At 52.1% G+C, this 19,207-nt stretch overlaps 2 protein-coding genes across 3 annotated transcripts; one reads left to right on the top strand and one right to left on the bottom strand.

The window, feature by feature from the left end:
- Window positions 1-903: 903 nt before the first annotated feature.
- Window positions 904-5,213, top strand: FTH1 (ferritin heavy chain 1). The gene is made up of 4 exons (XM_083840398.1): window positions 904-1,290; window positions 2,952-3,098; window positions 3,992-4,117; window positions 4,871-5,213. Exons 1-4 carry the CDS (start codon window positions 1,180-1,182, stop codon window positions 5,033-5,035), a joined length of 549 nt encoding a protein of 182 aa, XP_083696524.1. The 5' UTR covers window positions 904-1,179; the 3' UTR covers window positions 5,036-5,213.
- LOC310901181 (bestrophin-1-like) lies at window positions 4,871-17,998 on the bottom strand. 2 transcript variants are annotated; one of them, XM_083840358.1, is made up of 10 exons: window positions 17,366-17,998; window positions 15,198-15,357; window positions 14,375-14,469; window positions 13,757-13,990; window positions 12,546-12,700; window positions 11,536-11,613; window positions 9,653-9,805; window positions 9,109-9,189; window positions 8,137-8,288; window positions 4,871-7,770 (listed from the first exon to the last, which is right to left on the bottom strand). In XM_083840358.1, the coding sequence occupies exons 2-10, from the start codon at window positions 15,347-15,349 to the stop codon at window positions 6,600-6,602; spliced, it is 2,271 nt and encodes a 756-aa protein (XP_083696484.1). In that variant the 5' UTR covers window positions 15,350-15,357; window positions 17,366-17,998; the 3' UTR covers window positions 4,871-6,599. The 2 variants fall into 2 exon arrangements, with proteins under 2 accessions (XP_083696484.1, XP_083696485.1); XM_083840359.1 differs by lacking the exon at window positions 17,366-17,998 and having other exon boundaries at window positions 15,198-17,359.
- Window positions 17,999-19,207: the final 1,209 nt, after the last annotated feature.

Raw genomic sequence — 19,207 nt, 5'->3', positions numbered from 1 at the left:
TCGTCTCTGAGTCACCGATGTTTGCTGGTGTGGAAAGCCAGAGCTAGAACTTGATGTTCCGCTCCAGGAGAGTACACGAAAGCGGGAAGAAAGTATCTACTATGGCACAGATTTCTTCCTCCTGACGCTGTCCTAAGCAGCTCAAGCCGTTCCTGTTGAAGTTACAAAGCTGCATGCTGTTTTCTGGGGACAAACAAGTGTGTTTTATTGTCAGGGCTACGGAGCGTAGGCACAAATGGCTGTGCTCCTGTGGGGGCAGAATGGCAGGGCCTGCTTCATCCATGGCAGGGCCTCCTTCATCCCACGGGCCTCCTTCATCCCATGGGCCTCCTTCATCCCCAGGACCTGCTTCATCCCCAGGACCTGCTTCATCCTCAGGGAATCCTTTACTCTCAGGGCCTCCTTTACCCCCAGGGTCTCCTTCCACTCTCTACAACTCCCTGAAGGGAGGGTGTGGAGAGCTGGGGTCGGCATCTTCTTGCAGGTAGCTAGCAATAGGACTAGGGGGAATGGCTTCAAGTTGCTCCAAGGTGGAAATTAGGGGACATTTCTTCTCAAAGCGAGGGGTTAGGTATTGGGACGGGTTGCCCAGGGAGGTGGGGGAGTCACCGTCCCTGGGGGTGTTCAAGGGAAGGTTGGACGTGGTGCTGAGGGACACGGGTCAGTGGGTGACATCGGTGGTAGGGGACGGTTGGACCAGGTCATTTTGGGGGCCTTTTCCAACATGAATGACTCTAGGATTCAGGCCCAAACCGCCCCAACTGGGCCCGGCCCCGAGCACTGGGGCGGGCGGGGGGGGGACAGCGAGGGGAGGGGGACCGGGAGGAGGCGGGGGCGTGGCCAGGGTAAGGGGCGTGGCCGCCGGTCACGCGCCGCGGGGGAGGTGCTGAGTCACGCTGGGCCAGCAGAAGCGCGGCGGGCAGCGCCGCCAGTCCCCGCCTCCTCGCCCCCCCCCCCCCGTTTCCCGCCACGCCGGCGCGCATGCGCGCGGTGACGCCGGCGACGCTATAAAAGGCACGGCGTCGAAGGGAGCAGGCCCAGAGTGCGTCGGCGAGGCGGAGCGGAGCGGGTTCCTGCGTCAACAGTGCTTGGACGGAACCGGCCGCGCTCGGGCCCGCCGCCTCACTACCACCACCAGCCGCACACCGACACCGCAGCCTCTCCTCTCACGGCAGCGCGATGGCTACCCCTCTCTCCCAGGTGCGCCAGAACTACCACCAGGACTGCGAAGCGGCCGTCAACCGCCAGATCAACCTGGAGCTCTACGCGTCCTACGTGTACCTCAGCATGGTGAGGGGGGGAAGGCCGCTTTCGGGGGAGGGGGTGGGGGCTGCGTTTGGGGGGGGGGGGGCTCGGGGGTCTCTAGGCCCTGGTGATGTGGGGCCTGTGGGGGGTGTTGTGGTTTGGCCTCCCCGAGGAGGCCAGCCTCGGGGGAAGGCGGGCCTTCGCGGCGGGGCCGCCTCCTCCTCCTCCTCGCCGAGGGCTTCGCGGGGTCGAGCTAAAGGGAGAAATCCCGCCGCCCCCGGGGGAGGCTTTCCCCTGAAGGAAGGGGGCAGGGAGGGCGTGAGAGCCGCGGGGTGCCCCAGCCCCGCCGGGGAGGCAGGGGCGGCCCTCCCCGCGCAGCCTCCTTGCTCCGCCCGGGGACGGCGACAGCCGCTTATTTGCGCCGGTTTTCCGTAGGTGAGGCGCTTATCTCGGGCGGGGGCCGGTTACACGTTAACTGCTCTTTGTTCGCCGCCCCGGGCGGCCTCGTTATCAGCGCAGCTCAGCAGCCTCCGAGCGCCTCTGCCCTTGGGGCAGGGCTGGATGGCTGGGATTGCCTAACGAGGTGATTGGCGCCTCTCCCGCGGGCGTTCTCCTCTCGCAGGCACGGTTCTTCCTAGTTGTGAAGTGAATTAGGAATCCAGGGGTTTCTTGGCCCTGTGCCTCTTGTACTTGGCAAGAGACTCCGATTTTAGCCGTAGCTGAGTTGAGTAACTCGGTATGAGCACGGCTCTGACCTCTGCAGCAATCCGGGTGACTTAGATTTGCAGGTAACTTGAGACTTCATAGTGACACTGTAGTAAGTTGGGGCACCTAAGTGTACAGTTAAAGCTTCTTTCTGGGTTACTGTGGAGGATTGAACCTCAGCTGCAAGCCAAATGTAACTGTTGGTGGTAGTAGTGACACACAAGCACCATTGTCTTGCCATGAAACCTCCAAACTGCTGGTTAAAGAGCAGAGAATTCCATGCTGTCTCATCTTGGAAATAACTGGTAGTTGATACAAAGCTTTCTATTGAAGTCTCCTTAAGACCAAAATACAAATAAGCTGTGACTTCTAACAGCTATTACATATTCTGTTTTTCAAGAGATGACTTTGTATTTGTTGTTGAACATGCACTTCAGTTAAACTTCTGTTTTTAAAAAGTGATACCGAAGATTTTTCAGAAGTAGAAAGTGTATTTACTAGTCTATTCCCCAGTAAACCTGGTGAAACACTCATGAGGGCTTTTCTGTAGAATTATCTTCAAGTTCTTTGCCCTCTGAACTAGTGTTATGAGTCAGAACCTTGACCAGTGATCATTGTAAACAAAGAACACAGGGAAAACTCATCCTTGTTTACAGCGAGGCATTTAGAGCCTGTGTTTAAGGCAGCAGAAGAGCAAACACAGTGGGGCATGGGTTTTTGTATATTTAGGAGTGAACTGCAAATACCATTTATTTGTGTTAATGATTGGGATGCAGGTTAAAACTTAATCTAGGCTGGGAAAATTGAACTTCTTATGAAGGGAAGAGCTCTGCCATATTGCCTTGCTGTCTGTTGTGCTGCTGGCTAGCCCTAGCTTGGACTCTTGCTGTCTTGAAGTAGGGCTGACTGCAGACATGTCCGAAGTCACAGTATGAGCTTTGCTTTGTGTGCCTGCTGGAGTGAGTATTAGGCTTCTGAGCATGTGCATTCTTTCTTTTCAGTCCTACTACTTTGACCGGGATGATGTGGCTCTGAAAAACTTTGCCAAGTACTTCCTGCACCAGTCCCACGAGGAACGTGAGCATGCTGAGAAGCTGATGAAGCTGCAGAATCAGCGGGGCGGCCGCATCTTCTTGCAGGACATCAAGGTGAGGACTAGTGCTTTGGGTTGTCCTGTCTAATGCAGAACTAGACTCGGGGCCTGTCTCCAGGCTGGAAGGGAAGGAATTCCCTAGGGATCTTGGAGAGCAGCAGCAGCTGCTTGTATACTCCAGTGGACAGAAAAGGAAAGTGAAACAATAACAAAACATACAAAGCAAGTGATGCACAGTGCAGTTGCTTACGACTCACAGACCAATGCCCAGCTTGTCCCCAAGCAGTTCTGTTGTCTCTCCCTGGCTGACTCCCCCTTTTTTTATTGTTCAATGTGATGCCATATGGTGTGGGATATCCCCTTGGCCAGTTGGGGTCAGCTGTCATGGTTGTGTCCCTTCCCAGCTCCTTGTGCACCCCCAGCCTCCTTGCTGGCAGGGCGGTATGAGGAGCTGGAAAGTCCATGAGCTGATGTAAGCACTGCTCTGCAACAACTAAACACCAGTATGTTATCAACACTTTCTCCTACATCCAAAACATGGCACCATATCAGCCACTCTGAGTAAATAAACCTTATCTCAGCTGAAACCAGGGCACCTGCTTGCTTAGGCTGTTAGATTACAAGGGTGGGAGGAGGAAGAAAGCAGCTCTGTTAAGTCTTACCCTGCAAGATTTCACTGAGCATAACAGAAGGACTTAGGGAACAGGCATCTCTGTTCTGTGACTTCAGCATGCATTCAGTTCTGTTCAGTGTGCACTATCAAGCTTTTCAAAACATCAAAATGCCTGAACTTGGTTGTGCTCAAAACTTCCAGTATAAGACCCTTACTGGAAAGCTGCAGGATGCAGCAAGTTGCTTTTCTAAGCAGAGTCTGAGACAGAGCAAAGCATTTTAGATCTCTATTGGTCCTTGGTTACTTAAAATATGGTCATGGGCTTTCCCCTGTAGAAACCAGATCGTGATGACTGGGAGAATGGACTGACAGCAATGGAGTGCGCCCTGCACCTGGAGAAGAACGTGAACCAGTCGCTGTTGGAGCTGCACAAATTGGCAACTGAAAAGAACGACCCGCATGTAAGTGGCCACTGAAGCGAGAACGTAACTGTGCAGGGAGTGTATGTGACTGGGTGGGAGGTGAGCTGGGGGTACCTGCTGGTCCTACTGGTGAGAAAAGGGATGGACAAGCTGTGCGGCCCTCCCAAAGGGAAGGGCACAGGTGTCAGCACCTACTGCACCCATTTGGTGGGGTTATTGTGCTTTTTTCTTCTTGCAAAGGACCAGTTATGTTGTGTTTGGGTGGTTACAGCTGTCCTTACAGAGCAGTGGGTGTATGGCTGTGTTCAGCCCCTCCTGATGCTCTTCTTCAGAACAGAAGGCATGTGGGCAACACTTCAGAGAAGTGTATTAAGCAATTCCCAAGTGTGAATAAACCTGTGGTTTCAGAGTACTTCTGAAAATGTCTGCAAGCTAAAGTTCCTCTAAAAGGAGTAACATGCTGGGCAACAGGTGTTAGTTACCGTGAAGGGCTATACAGTGCTCTAAATGTGTTCAGGAACTTTCTTGTGGTGAAGAAAAGAATGTTTCCTGAACATGATGATATCGTAATGGAGGTTCCTGGAGCAAGTGTGCCTGGATAGGCGTGCCTCACTTTAGTTTTGCCTCAGTAATGCAAGAACAAGATCAAAGGCTACTTCTCAGATAGCTTCTGCAGCTTTAAAATTGTCCTTGTATATCATCTTTCACTAGGCAGAGTTAGAATGATTTCAGATCCTGTTTCAGCAGGATGAGCCATGTGCAGACCTAAACTCTTTTTCATCTCCATTTCAGCTGTGTGACTTCATTGAAACTCACTACCTGGATGAGCAGGTGAAGGCCATCAAGGAGCTGGGCGACCATGTGACCAACCTGCGCAAGATGGGGGCACCCAAGTATGGCATGGCAGAGTACCTCTTCGACAAGCACACCCTAGGGCACAGTGACAATGAGAGCTGAAGTCTTGCCACGAACACCACCCTGTGGGTTTCAGGAAGATTCCTGCTTTACTGTCCAGCAGTGCATGCATCTTCAGCTATCTAGATAAACAGTTCTCTTACTCTGTACCAAATATCAGCCTTCTTTTCTCTTGTGTTTTGTGTATCGCCTTCCATCCAATAAAGTGACTTGGTTCAAAGTGGTTTGTTCCCTTTTTCTTGAAAGGAAAGGATTGTGCTCCCTAGTCTCCACTGGGAGAATTTTATCTTAAGCTGGGCATGAAGAAATGCATAAGGGGGGTCAAGTTGTACTTTTTCTTGCTTAACACTTTTATAAATTAGCTTTTTTTCTATCCAGTAGTATCCACTGCAGGAATTGCTCAGGGACTAAAGCTGTTTTAAAATGCTTTTGCCACTACAACTTGTGCTTTAATGCAAGGAAAGGGAGGCTTTGGTATCTCTGGGCTTCCTGAGTTGCTGAAGGGTGGGATTAATGCCTCACCGAGCATCATGCCTGCCTGGCAACTGGGACTGCACTTGTCTGTAAAGAAAACTTACTGTGAGTAAAGAGCTGTCTGTGTGCTCTAAGCTAGACAAACAGTGGTGATTCAGGAACTACCTCGAAAGACAATGCTGGGAGTTGGGGGTGCTGGTGACACCAGCTGAGGCCAAACTATCTGAAAGGCAGAGGGGGGGGGAGTACGTGAGGTGGACTGAATTTGTTCTGTTCCCTGTGGTGTGGGGAGTTCCGCAGCTGTTCCTGAAGATCTGAAAAGAGGAACGCTTTTCTTTAACACTTTAAATTTCTATTGCACAGAAACTGAAATGAGGAAACAAGTGGTCCTGGACTTCAGCCTTGCTTTTTTTATTGTTGTTTTCAGGGAGGATAGTTAGAAATCTTACCTTAGTGGTGTCTGCTGCCATTGACAAGACTTCCTTGAGAGCTTTCAGGTCAGTGGCAGATGCGATGGGGAAATGGAAGCAACATGAACACCTTTGCCTGTAGCCACCTGTTCAAGAGCCTTATCCCATGGCTTTCCCAGTATGGGGGAGTACCAGGTAGGTAGGGCTCCGTGAGGCACTGTGGGTCTGTATCACGGGTGCTGTGACTCAGTCCCTTTCTTTCCCTGGAGTATCTGTCAGTAGTGCAAGTCCTGCATGAGACATGTAGTGGGCCTTGTGGCAAATAATGTAAACTTGGGGTTCTAATTCCTGCTGTGAGGAGGTGTCACTGGCTGTATTCTTCTGCTTTGGGCTACGCCTGAATTCCAGGGTCGTCAGGATGCTGTCAGCTCAGCTACTGTTCTGCTGTTAGGCATCTGTAATGCCTAACACTAAAAGTCTTGTTGGTTTTGCTAAAGTGTAGGGTTTTTCCTCACTTTTTTTCTTGTTGCAACACTGAAATCATGTGCCTGCTACTGTACCTGAGGGCAGGAGTGTTGAGTCACCTGGGCTGGGCTCTTGGTGAATGCTCCAGCAGCTTGGGGTTTGGCTGCACTGCTCTTCTGTTGGCCCAGGTGTAAAGATATTGCAGTATCACTTGTATGGCAGGTATTTTAACAGACCTCTGTGTCTTTTGGTCTCCTTTAGCTGTACTGATCCATCAGATCTTCACATGTGCTCTCACTAGTCTCCATGATCACCTCCATCAGCCCCACGTAGTCACCGTCACCGAGGGAGATGCCAGAATCGTTTGGGGACGGGCTCTCCACTGGTCTTGTCTCTCTTGTTGGGGGATTATTGCTGCTTCTGTTTCCTGAATCTCTTGTCCCAGAAACCTCTGACGGGTACGGGTCTGGCGCGCTGCTTGTGTCTTCTGAACTTAGGCTGTCGGGGCCTGCATTCCCCACGGGGGACCTCTCCAGCGCTGGAGATGTTACAGGAGTGAAGGAGAAGCAGGGAGGGGGGCTGCTGGTGGGCGCTTTGATGCCAGGGGGGTGCAGGGAGCTCAGCTGCTCAGAACCAGGGCTGGCTGTCGTGTTCTCCAGAGTTAGCCAGGGTGGCTGGGAGCCTTTCGAGCTCTTCAGGCTCTTGAAGTTGCCCTGCTTCTCGTGGTTCGGGGACTCTGCCAGGAGGGGGAATTTAGGGCTGTCTGATGCTGTGGACAGAGGTTCTGGACTCCCCGTGGTGGCAGCTTCTCTGCCTCTACTGTTAGAGTTGGGTTTTTCTTCCACCGTTACAACCAGCGAGTCAGGACCTTTGTTCCTTTCCGTTGGCCAAATAAACGTTTCCTTGGTACCTGAGCCAAGGGAGCTCTGGCTTTTGTACATATCGCTCGTCCTGGAAGGCGAGGAGTTGGTGATGACGTCCCTGAGGGAATTGGAGCACGCAGCAATGCTGGAGAGCGCAGGGGGCTTCTTGCGGCCCTGGCGCCGGGAAGGGAAGATCATGGGGATGGAGCTGATCGGCGTCTGTGGAGCGCTGTAGAAACCGGGTCTCTCGTAAAACGGGGTTGACATGAAGGCATCAAACTCCCTTAGCTTTCCATCGTCGCCGTCCCACTGCTCCTGTGAGGTGGTGTCCCCCCTCGGGGAGGGGACAGCCTTGCCTGTGTCTTGGTAGGCGTAGTGGGAGAAGGGGGAGGTGGGCTCCCCTCGCCGGCGCAGCAGGTTCATCCGGGAGGAGGACCTGGAGAAGGTGGGTGACTGGACACCAAGGAGACGGCCCAGGTGTCCCAGCAGTGGCGTGGAGTGGTTCGCCTCCTCGTTCTCTTTAATTTGCTCCAGGGGCTGGAACTCCATCTCTTCTTTCTGCATGCTGGGGAAAGGCAGGACAGGCTGTAACGTGGCCACGACAGGCAGTGTTTTGGTGGGGAGGCTGGCAGCACGGGAATGTTGCTGCCTGTGGCAAGCCTCTCCTCCTGTGTTGCCATTAATTGTGTGTTAGTCCCCCCGAAATAGCGGTGCTCATAGTAGAGGAGGGCAGCGAGAGGTCAGAGGCATCCTTTGCCAAGAAAGTTATCGGCTGTCATCTTTGGATGAGCCTGAAATATACTGGAGCAGGATTTCACAGACCGTGGGGGAAGATGTTATTGCTCTCTTACTCCTTAAGCACAATATCCTGCGCAACACCTGATCTGAGGCGTAAATGTGGTCTGCTCTGACGCCCTGCAGTTGCACCCACCTGATATCAAAAGTAGAGCCAAGGAAGGAGGGGCGCTTGTACTCAGCAGTGGCTGCGGTGTAAGGTGGCTGGGGGTCGGGCTCGTTCCAGTATAGGTCCTTCTCCAGGATGGGCAAATCCTGATGCATCTCGTCCACTGCCATAAGGGACACCTGCCGGGACAGCAGCAGTGTCAGTGAGTGGCGTTGCATGTGCCTATTGTCAGTGGACAAATAATGCAGGAGGGAGCAATGTAGCCCAGGGGTGAGATGAGTGGCTAGCTTTGATATGTGTTTTTATTTTATTTTTATTTTTTATTTTTCACATGGAGAGATTTGATTAATTAAAAGGAAGGTGATTCTGAAGGGAACATGAAAGCAACACACTCGCTAGAACAGACAAGCTTAATGTTAGGAAGGACTGAAGGTGGAGAGTAACTGCATGGAAGAAACCAGAGGAGGCAGTTTTAGGTACAGACATAGGGTGGGAAAAGACAGGAAGAGGCAGGAATTATTTGTCATCGAAAGGCAGCGAGGGTCTGAAACAAGTCAGGATCCATCATGTGTGCCAAAATATGGGCTAAGGGGGCCGGGTGGAACTGCTGCTGGTCTCTGTGTACCAAATGTAGCTCTATGTGCCAAAAGCCCTGTGTTGCTTGGTGTGTGTGTGTCTTCCTGGCACACACCTTGCCCTAGTTTTCCTGGAGCCTGGGATGTTTCCCTGGCTGCTGAGAAGGAACACTGAGCTGGTTGCCTTCACCCTTGTATCCGCTGGGGAACCTTATGCTCTCCTCCTGCTTTCCTAGCTGTCTCTTTTTGGAGATCCTGAGCCCCTTCTTAATATACAGCCACCGAAACCTCAGATAAGCACAAGGGTCATGGACTGCTTCTCTGCCCCACTGCAGGCAGAAGTGCTACAGAACATCACGACTATGCTGAGCCCTCAGGTGCTCTCCTGCCTCTGTGGGCCAGGAGGCTCCTGCCTTCACCGTACCTGCAGGTTCCTGTCGATGAGCCAGTTGGTCTCAAAGTCATCATCATCCTCCCCAAAAGGGTTGATGAGCTGTTCGGCCACCTGCACGTGGAGAGCACACAGCAAGGGTCACGGTCGTACCCACCCTTTTCCCTGCAGGAGGAAGGGCCACGGGGCTCAATCCAGAACTACCCTCAAGGGTGATGTGTCCTGAATTTGGAGCAATGCTGTTTCCCCCCAAAAGGGGTGGGTTAAAACCAGAACCTTTCCGGTTGTTAGGAGGCATCGGTACACACAGGAACTGCCCCGTGCTTGCTGCAGACCACGTGCAAAACTCTGCAGATAAAGTGCAGCCCACTGCCTCTCTTTTCCCCAAACTAAGCAAAGGTGGAGTGGGTCTTCAGAATGAGGTGCTCAGAAACTGAAGGTCTTGGCAGTGCCCTCAGTCCCTGTTGGGTCCCAGCACCTGGCACGTTGCCCACAGCTCAGCCCCTGCTGGCACAAACCAGGGAAAAACCCGTGTTTGGGTCAGATTCCAGTTCCAGGCATGTTTTCTTGGACTTACCTTTAACCAGCCAGCATAAAAGAAGAACTGCAGAAACGTAAAGACTGGCACGAAGAGATCTAGCTCGTGGCCAGGATATGCTTTTTCCGGATCCAGGAACTGCCGCCCGATCAGACAGGCCAGGAAGAAGCTGTAAACAGCCACGGTCACCACCTGGGAAAGGTGCCAAGGGACACAGCAGAGGCCCTTGAGTTCCCAACTTGCTTTCTCAGCATCCCTCTCCTAGTTCCACCCCAAACAGCAGCGAGCTGCTGCAGATGTTCTGGCTCTGTAGCATTTTGAAAGCCATGTATTCAGTTACAACATACTTCTCCTCTGCTTTTTTCCCCCCCCCCCCCCCAGGAAGATGCATTTCTGCTGCAGAAAGCTTTAATTATGCCCTTTGCCCTTCATCTGTTTTGTACATTGCATGGAATGGAAAAGCCACTCTGCCCCTGGAATGCCATGCATGTAGGCATCACAGAGAGAAGGTGGCACTTGACATCCTGGGTGGAAGGAGCTTACAGCACTGACACATGGCAGCATGGTTGATTTGCTGATAATTTAAGGTGTGTTTGCCTCTCCTGGTATTTCTCTTGAGCCCCTCACGGCTCGGTCCACGCCAGCAGGCCCCTGTTAAATTTGTGAGGGGAACTCTGAGCATAGCTGCCAGCTCTGGACTGACTCCTTTTTGGTCCTAATGGTGGATTTTTTTTATATGTGCCTGCTTGCTTGCCCAGATTTTCAGGCTATAATGAGTAATCATGGGACTGGAAACTTCCCCTTTGCAAATTACTAGCAGCTGAGGCTCATTGCCATCCAGCAATCAGGGAGGGGTCAAAACAAACACCCAGCACCACAAGATTTAAGCTGTCCCTGCAGTGAGCAGCTGGGGGTTGTTCCATAGTGGGCAGGTTACTTGAAATGGCAGACTTTGCAATCTGGATGCGCATCTGTAGAAAAATGGGTTGTGCACTGCAGAGGGGGCAGAGACCCTGTCCAGACTATCTGGCAAATCCTGCTCACAACTTCAAGACCCGAATGTTGCTCCTGGAGCAGCTGCCAATTTGGGGCCAGCCTTTTCTACAGCCTGACGTGGCTCTGTCACTTCTTCCTGATCATCTCAGTAGCTGAGACTCTCTTTCCTGTGCTTGGGGTAAGGCTTTGGTGGAGCTGAGGTCTTCTTCCTATGGGCGTCTTGGTGGGGGCTGCAGCACTGTGTCAGGGTCACAAAGTATTCTGCCCCAAAAGTAAATTTGGGATGCTGGTGCAACATGTTATGGTATTGCTTTTGCTCCTAGTTTTCAGGGCAGCGGGGTCTGTGCAGGGATGTAGTTTCCTAATGTGTGCCTTGTTAACCTTCAGCACTGCAGGAATGGAAGCAGCTCCCTTTTCATGGTGGCGTGTGTTAGTGTTACCTGAGCAGCTGTATGTTTGAGACAAAGGAGCAAATTAGTACTAAAGGTTCTGTCTGGAGTTGTGTTGGGGGAACTCAGGCAGCTGAGCACATGCACAAAGCTCTCTTTCACGCATGTGGCATAACTGCATCACAGCTGCCCTGTGTGCTGGAGCAGATTTGCTGGCAGACAGCTTTCAGCTCTGCAGTGTTGGATCTGCACGTATCTGGGTTTGCTGTGTGTCCAAGTGGAGCACATCACGGGTAAATAATTACCCTGTGTGTTTCTGTAGAGGTGGCTGTGCCTGAGTTACAGAAATGAGGCTGGGCTGAGCGTGTGCTGCTGGGTTTCGCATGCAGGAGAGCCAGCACAGGCTATGTGTGCAGGTGTGGGCGAGGGGTAGAAGTGAACGGAGCATCTACAAGGTCCTTGTGTAGGATGGGTATGGGTGGGTGTCAGTGGGGGTTCCCTTGTAGCATGCACAGGTGTGGGGGGATCCCTTCTCACCTGCGTGTAGACCAGAGGGATGCTGATCCAGTCGTAGCCATAGAGCCGCCCGCACTGGCTACGCAGAGTGTTGAGTTCCTGCAGTGGGGAAAAGGAACATGTTGTTGGTACCAACTTTGTGTGTCCTTTCCTGGCGTTCTCTAGCCCATCCCCTCCTGCTCACACCTCCCCTGGTAGGTAGGACTCAGCTGGGACTCCTGCTCCACTGATGTCCAGCCTATCCCCACCAGACAACCAGCAGGGTCTCATGCTTCCCTGGAGGGCAAGCCGCCTGGATGTCCGCATTTGAGACCAGGGTCCCTTCCTAGCTCACTTCACAGCAGAATTTCTCTCTTCAAAAAGCGAGCAGCTCATCAGGTTAGGCAAATAATGTCTTAGAAGTATCCATCTCTCCCTCCTGATTATATGGTGAGTCTAGACAAATATAGCCCAGAGGGATGAATTTCACTCCAGGCAGCAGAGGCAATGCAGTTCTCTGCACGCAAATACCAGGGAGGATGAGCTGCTCTGGAGCCTCTTTTAATCTACAGCTGCGCAGGGATCACTGCCAGGTCCTGCCTGCGGAGCACTGCCTGCTTCCCAGGACTATCCAAGGGTTGTCGATAGTGAAGTTCTCCCCATGGACCGTGGTTGTTGAAGGTGCTTTTGACTTCTGATGGTCCCTTCCAGATACGTGTTCTGCTTCCTTGTGCCATAACTACTCCTAGATAAGAGCCACATGGCTCCTTCCCATCCTAGTTTTGAGAAAGGTGTCGCGTTCCTCTCTCCTCTTGTGTGTGCCATTGCTAACCTGTCACCAGGCCATGAAAAGCTCTGTCCTGTCATGAGTGGGAGAGCTGCAGTGAAGGTATTTCCCATCAAAATGAATGCAATATCCCCAGGGACAGGCCTGGCTCACTGTCTGCACTCCTACTTCAGTATTCCTTGCATGACCTCTGAAAATCCCTGTGGTTCTTCCCAGAGAACTGGATAAGGATCTCCAGCAGTTGCCTGCTGGCTCTGTCACTCACGTTCAGGATGCCCTGGAGCAGCACGCTGTCACGGATCCTCCCCTCGTTCCTTGCCTTCACCGCTAGGTTGGAGAACCACACGCAAGGGATCCAAAACTTGTTGTGGGGGGAATTCAAACTCTCAAACTTCTTGTGCTCTTCTGGGGTCATGAGACCTGGGTGGGAAAGAGTAGATGGGAGAGGAACGTCCATAGAGAGTGGAAAGGAGCTGATCTGGTAGGAAACAGAAACATCTAAATTTCTGGTGGTCGCCTCAACTCTCCTTATAATTGCAGGAAAGATTTGGGCACTCACCTTTGGGGGGGACATAAAAGGACAACAAGTCTTGTTAAAACTGTGATCTGTAGAAGTGTAAGAAGCAGGATTTATCTCATTTCATAGAATATACTGAGTTGATGATTCCTGTGAGTCCTTTCTGAGTCCAGCTCCTGGCTCTGCCCAGGACCACCCGAAAATCAGACTATATGTCTGAGAGCATCCACCATTGGGGAAATATAGTACTGCTGAGGGTGCAAATGCCTAGAGAACGTGATGACTTGTGTCCTAGAACTGCCTGGATTGAGAAGGGAGTCCAGATGACTAGGGCAGTTGCAGACATCTCCCTGTGGGCAGACTGGAAAATGTTGTACCGTGAGGAGCATCTTCAGAGAGAATTCAGGGAGCCGTGCATTTGAGGTCTGTTTAGGTCAGAGTCTCCCAATTCTCACCTGCCCAGTGGAAAACTCTTACCCTGAGAGGATAAACTTAAAACTTGGCAGGGGTCTGCTCACGCTCTGCTGTAGGCCTGTGCACAGGGTCACTTACTGCAGAGCAGCTGCTAGGGAAGTCGCTGCACCACAGTTACAGGAATCTGATCAGTCAGGGATGTCCCGTGACCTGCAGCATATCTCCATTCACACACCTGCTAGTTCCACTCCCCTTACACAAAAAAAAAAAAAGTGAGCAGAGATGCTTCACGTTTCAAATAGGCACTGCAGCCACAAGTAGGAACAAGCATGCTGTGAAATAGGGAAACGTAAACAGTTATTTCAGAGGAGCAGGGATAGTGCACGAGCAGATGGTGAGGACCGACAGCAGAGCATGTAGTAGCACTTTCTCTACTCCAATATAGAGGTCAAGGGGCCATTTACAGAGCTCCTGGCCCCAAACCCAGCAGCAAGGTGCTGCCTGCCTGGGGCCAGAGCTGTGCAGGAGGCAGTGCCAGCACTGACCTGCCCTCACGACGTGCTCCATGCTGGGGAAGCGCTTGTAGACGGCGGTGCTGACGGAGCGCAGGATCAGCACGCTGCACAGGTTGCTGTAGCGCATCAGCGTGCGGCGCAGGAGCCGCCCGTACTCGTCCTCCCCGTCCACGTTGCAGGAGACCAGGTTCATGATGCGGTCAGGCCACGGGATGCTCTCGTACTGAGCCCACCAGCGGGACACCACCAGGGCCACGTAGAAACCTAGAGGGGAGCTGACCACGTTAGCCGCCCTGAAGGAGCAGGAGGTGTACGTGCTCGTGTCACTGGGTGATGAGCGAAGGCACGCCTTGCAAGGCAATTGAGATCTCCGTGATAAAGCTAGAGCCTGCCTTTCAGTTTGTTTGGAGATACTTGGTCCCTGCCCTCCTGGGAGAACCCAGAAGGTGCCAGTACAGCCAGATGGTGAAAGCTGTGTGCGTAGCTCACAGCTCCGTCATGGGATGATGCTCTCTGCCTGGGGGTTTTACAGAGGCAGGGTGAGGGAACTGCTTGGTGAATCCTGCCTACCCGCAGAGCTATGACAAAGCAGGGAGACAAATGCTGCCCCGTTCCCCTCCCTGCACACTCACGGTCAGAGCTCCTTACCCAGCACAAAGGACACGGGGATTAGCTCAGCATAGCTGTTGCAGTAGAGCGCCAGCTTCTCAAACATCAGCCTTTGGCTTTCACTGAGGATCAGCCTAAAAGGGAGAAAGAGAGTCATCAGCCTCACATAAGAGACCCAGGCCTGCTGGGATAGGAACCTGGCAAGGGAAGGTGAGGATGTGCAGCCACAACACGGCCGCTCTGTGAGCCTGACGATGATGTGGGTGAGCAGCCTAGGGCATCAGCCTGCCTGACGTCAGCCCCAGCTCTGCTCCTGCCAGCAGTGGCTGTTCTGACATGTGTTCCTGCCTCTGTCTCAGAGCTGCTTTCCTCCCGCCGTGCTCTATCCGTGCACGTTGACCCAGCTAGGGGAGGTCCCTGACTTTCCTCGTTAAAACCAGACCAGCCACAGAGTACGGTTGCCTTATCACGGGTCTGCAGCCCCAGGGCTGATGTCTGCTCTCAGAAGCGTTGCTTGCTGTGTACATGAGGGAAATTCTCTCCTAATGCTTCCTGCTATTACTAGTACTTCCAGTACTGGTTCAGCCTTGGTGTCTACATACCATTCTTCTCAGGTAGTCACCAAATGCAAATCTTCATCCCCAGAAAGAGGAACTGTTCCTCTCCAGGCCAGAAAAAGGAAATCCGTCAGCTGCTAAGCCGTACTGGTGCGGTGAGGAAGGACCTTTCCTTTCCTCCTCTGAACAGAGGCTGCCAAGAGTCTGGCCAGTTCCTTTTTATCAGGACTGTATTGCTCAGTTGTCATGCTCTGGGACAGGCTGAGAGTGGGGGGTTGTGTTAGTGCTGCTGCAAGGATGCCCACCTGTAGACAAGACTGATGGCGAAGTAGAGGGAGATGAAAATAAGGAACTCGGAGTAGAGGAGCTTGTAGATACTGCCTTTCCACTGGAGCAGGAGTTGGGAGAAGGTGCCTAGGCGGGCATCGGCCACGCGGTTGGTGTATGTCACTGTCATCACAGATCCTGGCAGAAACACAAAATGGGCAGATATTGAAGCTGCCAGCAAGCCTGAACAGGGGCAGGAGGCAGAGAAACCTCAAGTGTCCCAGCAGGCAAACAAGATCGAAGGAAGGAGGAGAGAAAGACTGAGCTGAGACCAAAAGACAGGTCAGATGAAGTCATTAAGGTAGGAAACCATGAAGAAGTTTATGGGGAGATTTCTTGGTGCAGATCCAGATGAAGGTACCTCTGGAGATTTCACGGGTTTTGTAGCACTCGTCCAACAAATATTGCTGTCTTTAAATTTGGGCTGGGGGGCATATCTGGCCTGTGCCGGTCCCGATCCTGCAGGCAGAACAGCTTTCCCTGTTAGAGACCCGAGGGATGGGGTTTGGAGTTTGGCCAGGCTCACAGAGCTCAAATTCCAGCAACTTCACCTCCCCACTCTTTCAACCATACATTGCACAATAAATCATGCCGAAAGGAAGAAGGCATTCAGGCTCATGAAATGCTTCCCAATCATGCAGCATCCCTGCTGCACTTCTTGTCTAGCCCTAAATAGATAATTATTAATCATAATTAATTGTCAGACTCACGTAAACCTGAAGCTGTAAAAAAACACAAGCCACTGTAATCCGTGCCAGGCAAGCACAGATCGTTTCACGAATAATTATCCAATGTGAAAACTGTTGGAATTTCTAAGCCAAAACACATCGCCAGATGTTACATAGACATTGCAGTGACACTGATGTTAATAACACCAAGGTCTTGGGCTCTTGTCTGAATGACGGAGACAAAGAAGTGCTTCCAGGGATGATTCAGACCTTACTGGTCTGCAGAGGTGAGTTTGTGTCCATCCTCCTTATTTAAGCATCTCAGTGAAAGACCTACAGTTAGGTGGAGAAAACTCAGCTCCCAGTGAGCTGGCTCTGTGAAGAGAAACTGCAAAATTTGTTGGCTGCTTCAACAAACAGCAGGCTTCGTTCTGAATTTGGCTTCTCGGTGCTGCACCTCCTTTGTGTTTCCCTGTCCTAACTCTGCCTGAGTCCCCTCTTACAGATTATACCGGAGGGACAGAGCTGGCACCCACCCTGTTGAGAGCTGCACAGATGCACCTTTAACTAGAGATTCATGTGCGTTTGTGTCCTTTCCGTGTGTATTTTTGCCCAGCGCACAGGACTGTGAATAGTGGTTTTTAAGCGCCCTAGACCCTATACGCACACGGGCTATACAGATGAGAAATGTATGGGAGCACCCATAAATTTGTTGGGGGCTGCTTGCAGGAAGCAGACTGTTTGCTCTGTGCTTTGGGTCTTGAAATTGCTGAGGGAGACTCCTCGTTGCGTAATTCAGATACAGAGCCACTTTTTACCAAACATGGAAAACTTCAGCTCTTGTCCACGTAAATAATGGACACCACCTCTGTGCAGTCCTGCTCGGGCGCAGGATATGGGGATTTTCCTACTGATTTTGCCTTCAGCTCTGCGTGGTTAAGGCCGCTCCCTGCCCGCCTGCTGGTCTATGCAGGACGTCCCCGGTTGTCACTTGGCAGCTGGCACACTCACGGCACCGACTGGGGTTGAGATTCATGGTGTGAGGCAGTTTGCTGCAGCACTGGCGGTGGCAAAGTGGTCAGTCTGGGGACGAAGAGCCATCCCTGTGCAGATCCCACACAACCCAACGCCACCCATAGGGCCACAGGAGAGCGTGGTGCTGCCATCCCTGTGCCTGATCCTACATCACCCTGGCTGATCCATCCGATCTAGCTGTTGCACCTGGGGATCAACTGACACTAATCAGACAAATGGAGTTCACAATGATCAAGATCTCACAGTAGCAAGCCAGATTTGCCTGTATAAGGTGTGTTACCCACCGTGTAACACTGGAAACAGACACAAACGCCTCCTGCAGATGCAGAGAACAGATACAGAGGACAGATAGAGTGAGAGGAGCGATGAGTTCACGAGACAGGCAGATTGATCGGCTAGTCTTTGAAGGAATCTACCTGATCCTGTGAGGGCTAGATACTCACAGTCATGGGCTCCTGGGCTGCACCGGAGACGGTGAAGGTTTGGTCCTGCACGTGTCCTTGCTGGGTCCTTTGTGGCCAGCGCCACAACCCGCCTCCTCTTGGCTCGTGGGGGGATTGAACCTGGCAGACACGGTGTGCTAAGGAGCCTGAAACCCACTTGGGAGCCGCAGCCGGTCACTTGATGCCATAATCCTTCCTCATTACAAAAGAGACTCTGTTGTCTTTTGCCCCGTTCCCTTCTAATCTTCTGAGTAAGCTCTGGGTGTTTATAGAGGCGGCCGGAGGAGGGGAGGCAGGGCTGGCTGCTCCACAGCTGCTGCTAATTCCTGGCACAGCCATAGTGGCTGCCAGAGGAGAGGCATTTTCCTCTAATTCTTTCCTGTTTGGTACCTTTCTCTGTGTCATGATCTTGCAGAAGCCCCAGGAGATTAAGTAGGGCTGGAATTTTCCACAAGTGCTATAAACGTGTCCCCCTTCAGAGCCCGTGCAGGTCCCTCTTCCCTGGGTGTTAGCTCCCTAGGTTTGGGAAACACCTGGCCCAGAGCTGCCTGGCTCTCAGCAGAGGTTTCTCTGCCATCCCTCTCCCTTCTCACTGTCTCTTCCAGCTGTGGTTTTGATGCTGGGGACTTCCACCCTGCCACTGGCTCCCTGAGACTCTTTCCATGTGTTCACTTTTTTTTTCTACTTGTTTCTCCAGCAGTGCTCCTGGGCTGTCAGCCTCCTTTTTTGCATGCCAACCTGGGAAGCACAGCTCCTTACCTTTGCCTTCAAGCCTTTTGCAAGACAGAGAACACGTCACCTCTGTCTCTGCAGGGCTGGCAGTCGCAGGACTGCCCTCAGGCCTTTGTTCCCTTTTCTGCTCCCATACGAGTTCCGTTTACTGTTCCTGCAGCCACAGCCCTCTCACTCAGGACTAAGCCCCAGAGCCCATCATCAGTGTTGAAGGCAGAGGCATTAAATGTCTCATTTTGTCTATGTCCCTCTCTGTGAGGTGACCAACCTCATCAAGGAATGGATAAAAGTTTTCTCTTTTTGCTTTTTACTTGAAAAAGCCTTTTTTATTGTCCCCCACGGTACCGGCCAGCTTCAACTCTACTTGAGCTTTGGCCCCACGAATTTTCCCCCTACAACGGTGAACAGCATCCTGTGTCACCCGGCCTTGCTTGCAGTGGCCATATACTTTCCTTTTCTGCCTAAGCTCCAGAAGATCTCTGCTCAGCCAAGTTGTCCTTCTGCCCCACCTGCTTTACTTCCAACGCTTTAGCATTGCCTGCTCCTATTCTCCTAAAAGATGGCACTTAAAAAGTGACCAGCACTGATGGTCCCCAATACCTCCAAAAGCAGATCCCCAGGGGAGCTTACTAACTAGTTTCCAGCAGCCTGAGGTCTGCTCTCCCATCTCTCTTCTGCTCACTCCTTTGGGAATTTGTCTCTGTTGTCCAAGGTAATAGCATCTGTCATTTATTCCCTGTCAATTTTTGCCACCCCCTTACAACATTCGGTGTCCTGGAGACAAACAGCTGCTCTGAGCCTTAAGCCAAGTCGTGGCTCTGTCTCATCAGCTAGACCCAATTTCATAAATGGGCTCTGGCCCTCCTGACTTCCATCATTTAGCCATTTATAGGCCATTATAGAGGGGGAGCACAGGTCTGTCACCATACCTGCAGGGGGTTTGGCTAACTGGGGGAGAGGAGCTGAGAGGGAAGGTGCTGAGCTGGCCTGCCTGGGATTGCTCTGCAGGCTACGGTGGATCCAACTGGGAAACATGCTGCCTTAATATACCGGGCAAGTTGCTTTTAACTTCTAATACTCTCTTTCTTGGCATTTCACTGCTCCCCAGTT

This window comes from Anser anser (assembly GCF_964211835.1).
Source record: "Anser anser genome assembly, chromosome: 5".
NCBI classification, from domain to species: Eukaryota; Metazoa; Chordata; class Aves; order Anseriformes; family Anatidae; genus Anser; species Anser anser.
This window is presented reverse-complemented; position numbering and strand designations above follow the sequence as displayed.

What these genes read in the sequence shown, in the direction of transcription:
- LOC310901181 (XM_083840358.1), bottom strand. Translation starts at nt 15,349, where the DNA reads ATGACAGTGACATACACCAACCGCGTGGCCGATGCCCGCCTAGGCACC. An exon ending in TGCTCCAGGGCATCCTGAAC is followed by an intron (nt 11,614 to 12,545) that starts GTGAGTGACAGA and finishes TCCCCACTGCAG; the next exon opens with GAACTCAACACTCTGCGTAG. An exon ending in GGCTCTACTTTTGATATCAG is followed by an intron (nt 7,771 to 8,136) that starts GTGGGTGCAACT and finishes GCCTTTCCCCAG; the next exon opens with CATGCAGAAAGAAGAGATGG.
- FTH1 (XM_083840398.1), top strand. Translation starts at nt 1,180, where the DNA reads ATGGCTACCCCTCTCTCCCAGGTGCGCCAGAACTACCACCAGGACTGC. An exon ending in CCTACGTGTACCTCAGCATG is followed by an intron (nt 1,291 to 2,951) that starts GTGAGGGGGGGA and finishes CTTTCTTTTCAG; the next exon opens with TCCTACTACTTTGACCGGGA. An exon ending in CTGAAAAGAACGACCCGCAT is followed by an intron (nt 4,118 to 4,870) that starts GTAAGTGGCCAC and finishes TCTCCATTTCAG; the next exon opens with CTGTGTGACTTCATTGAAAC.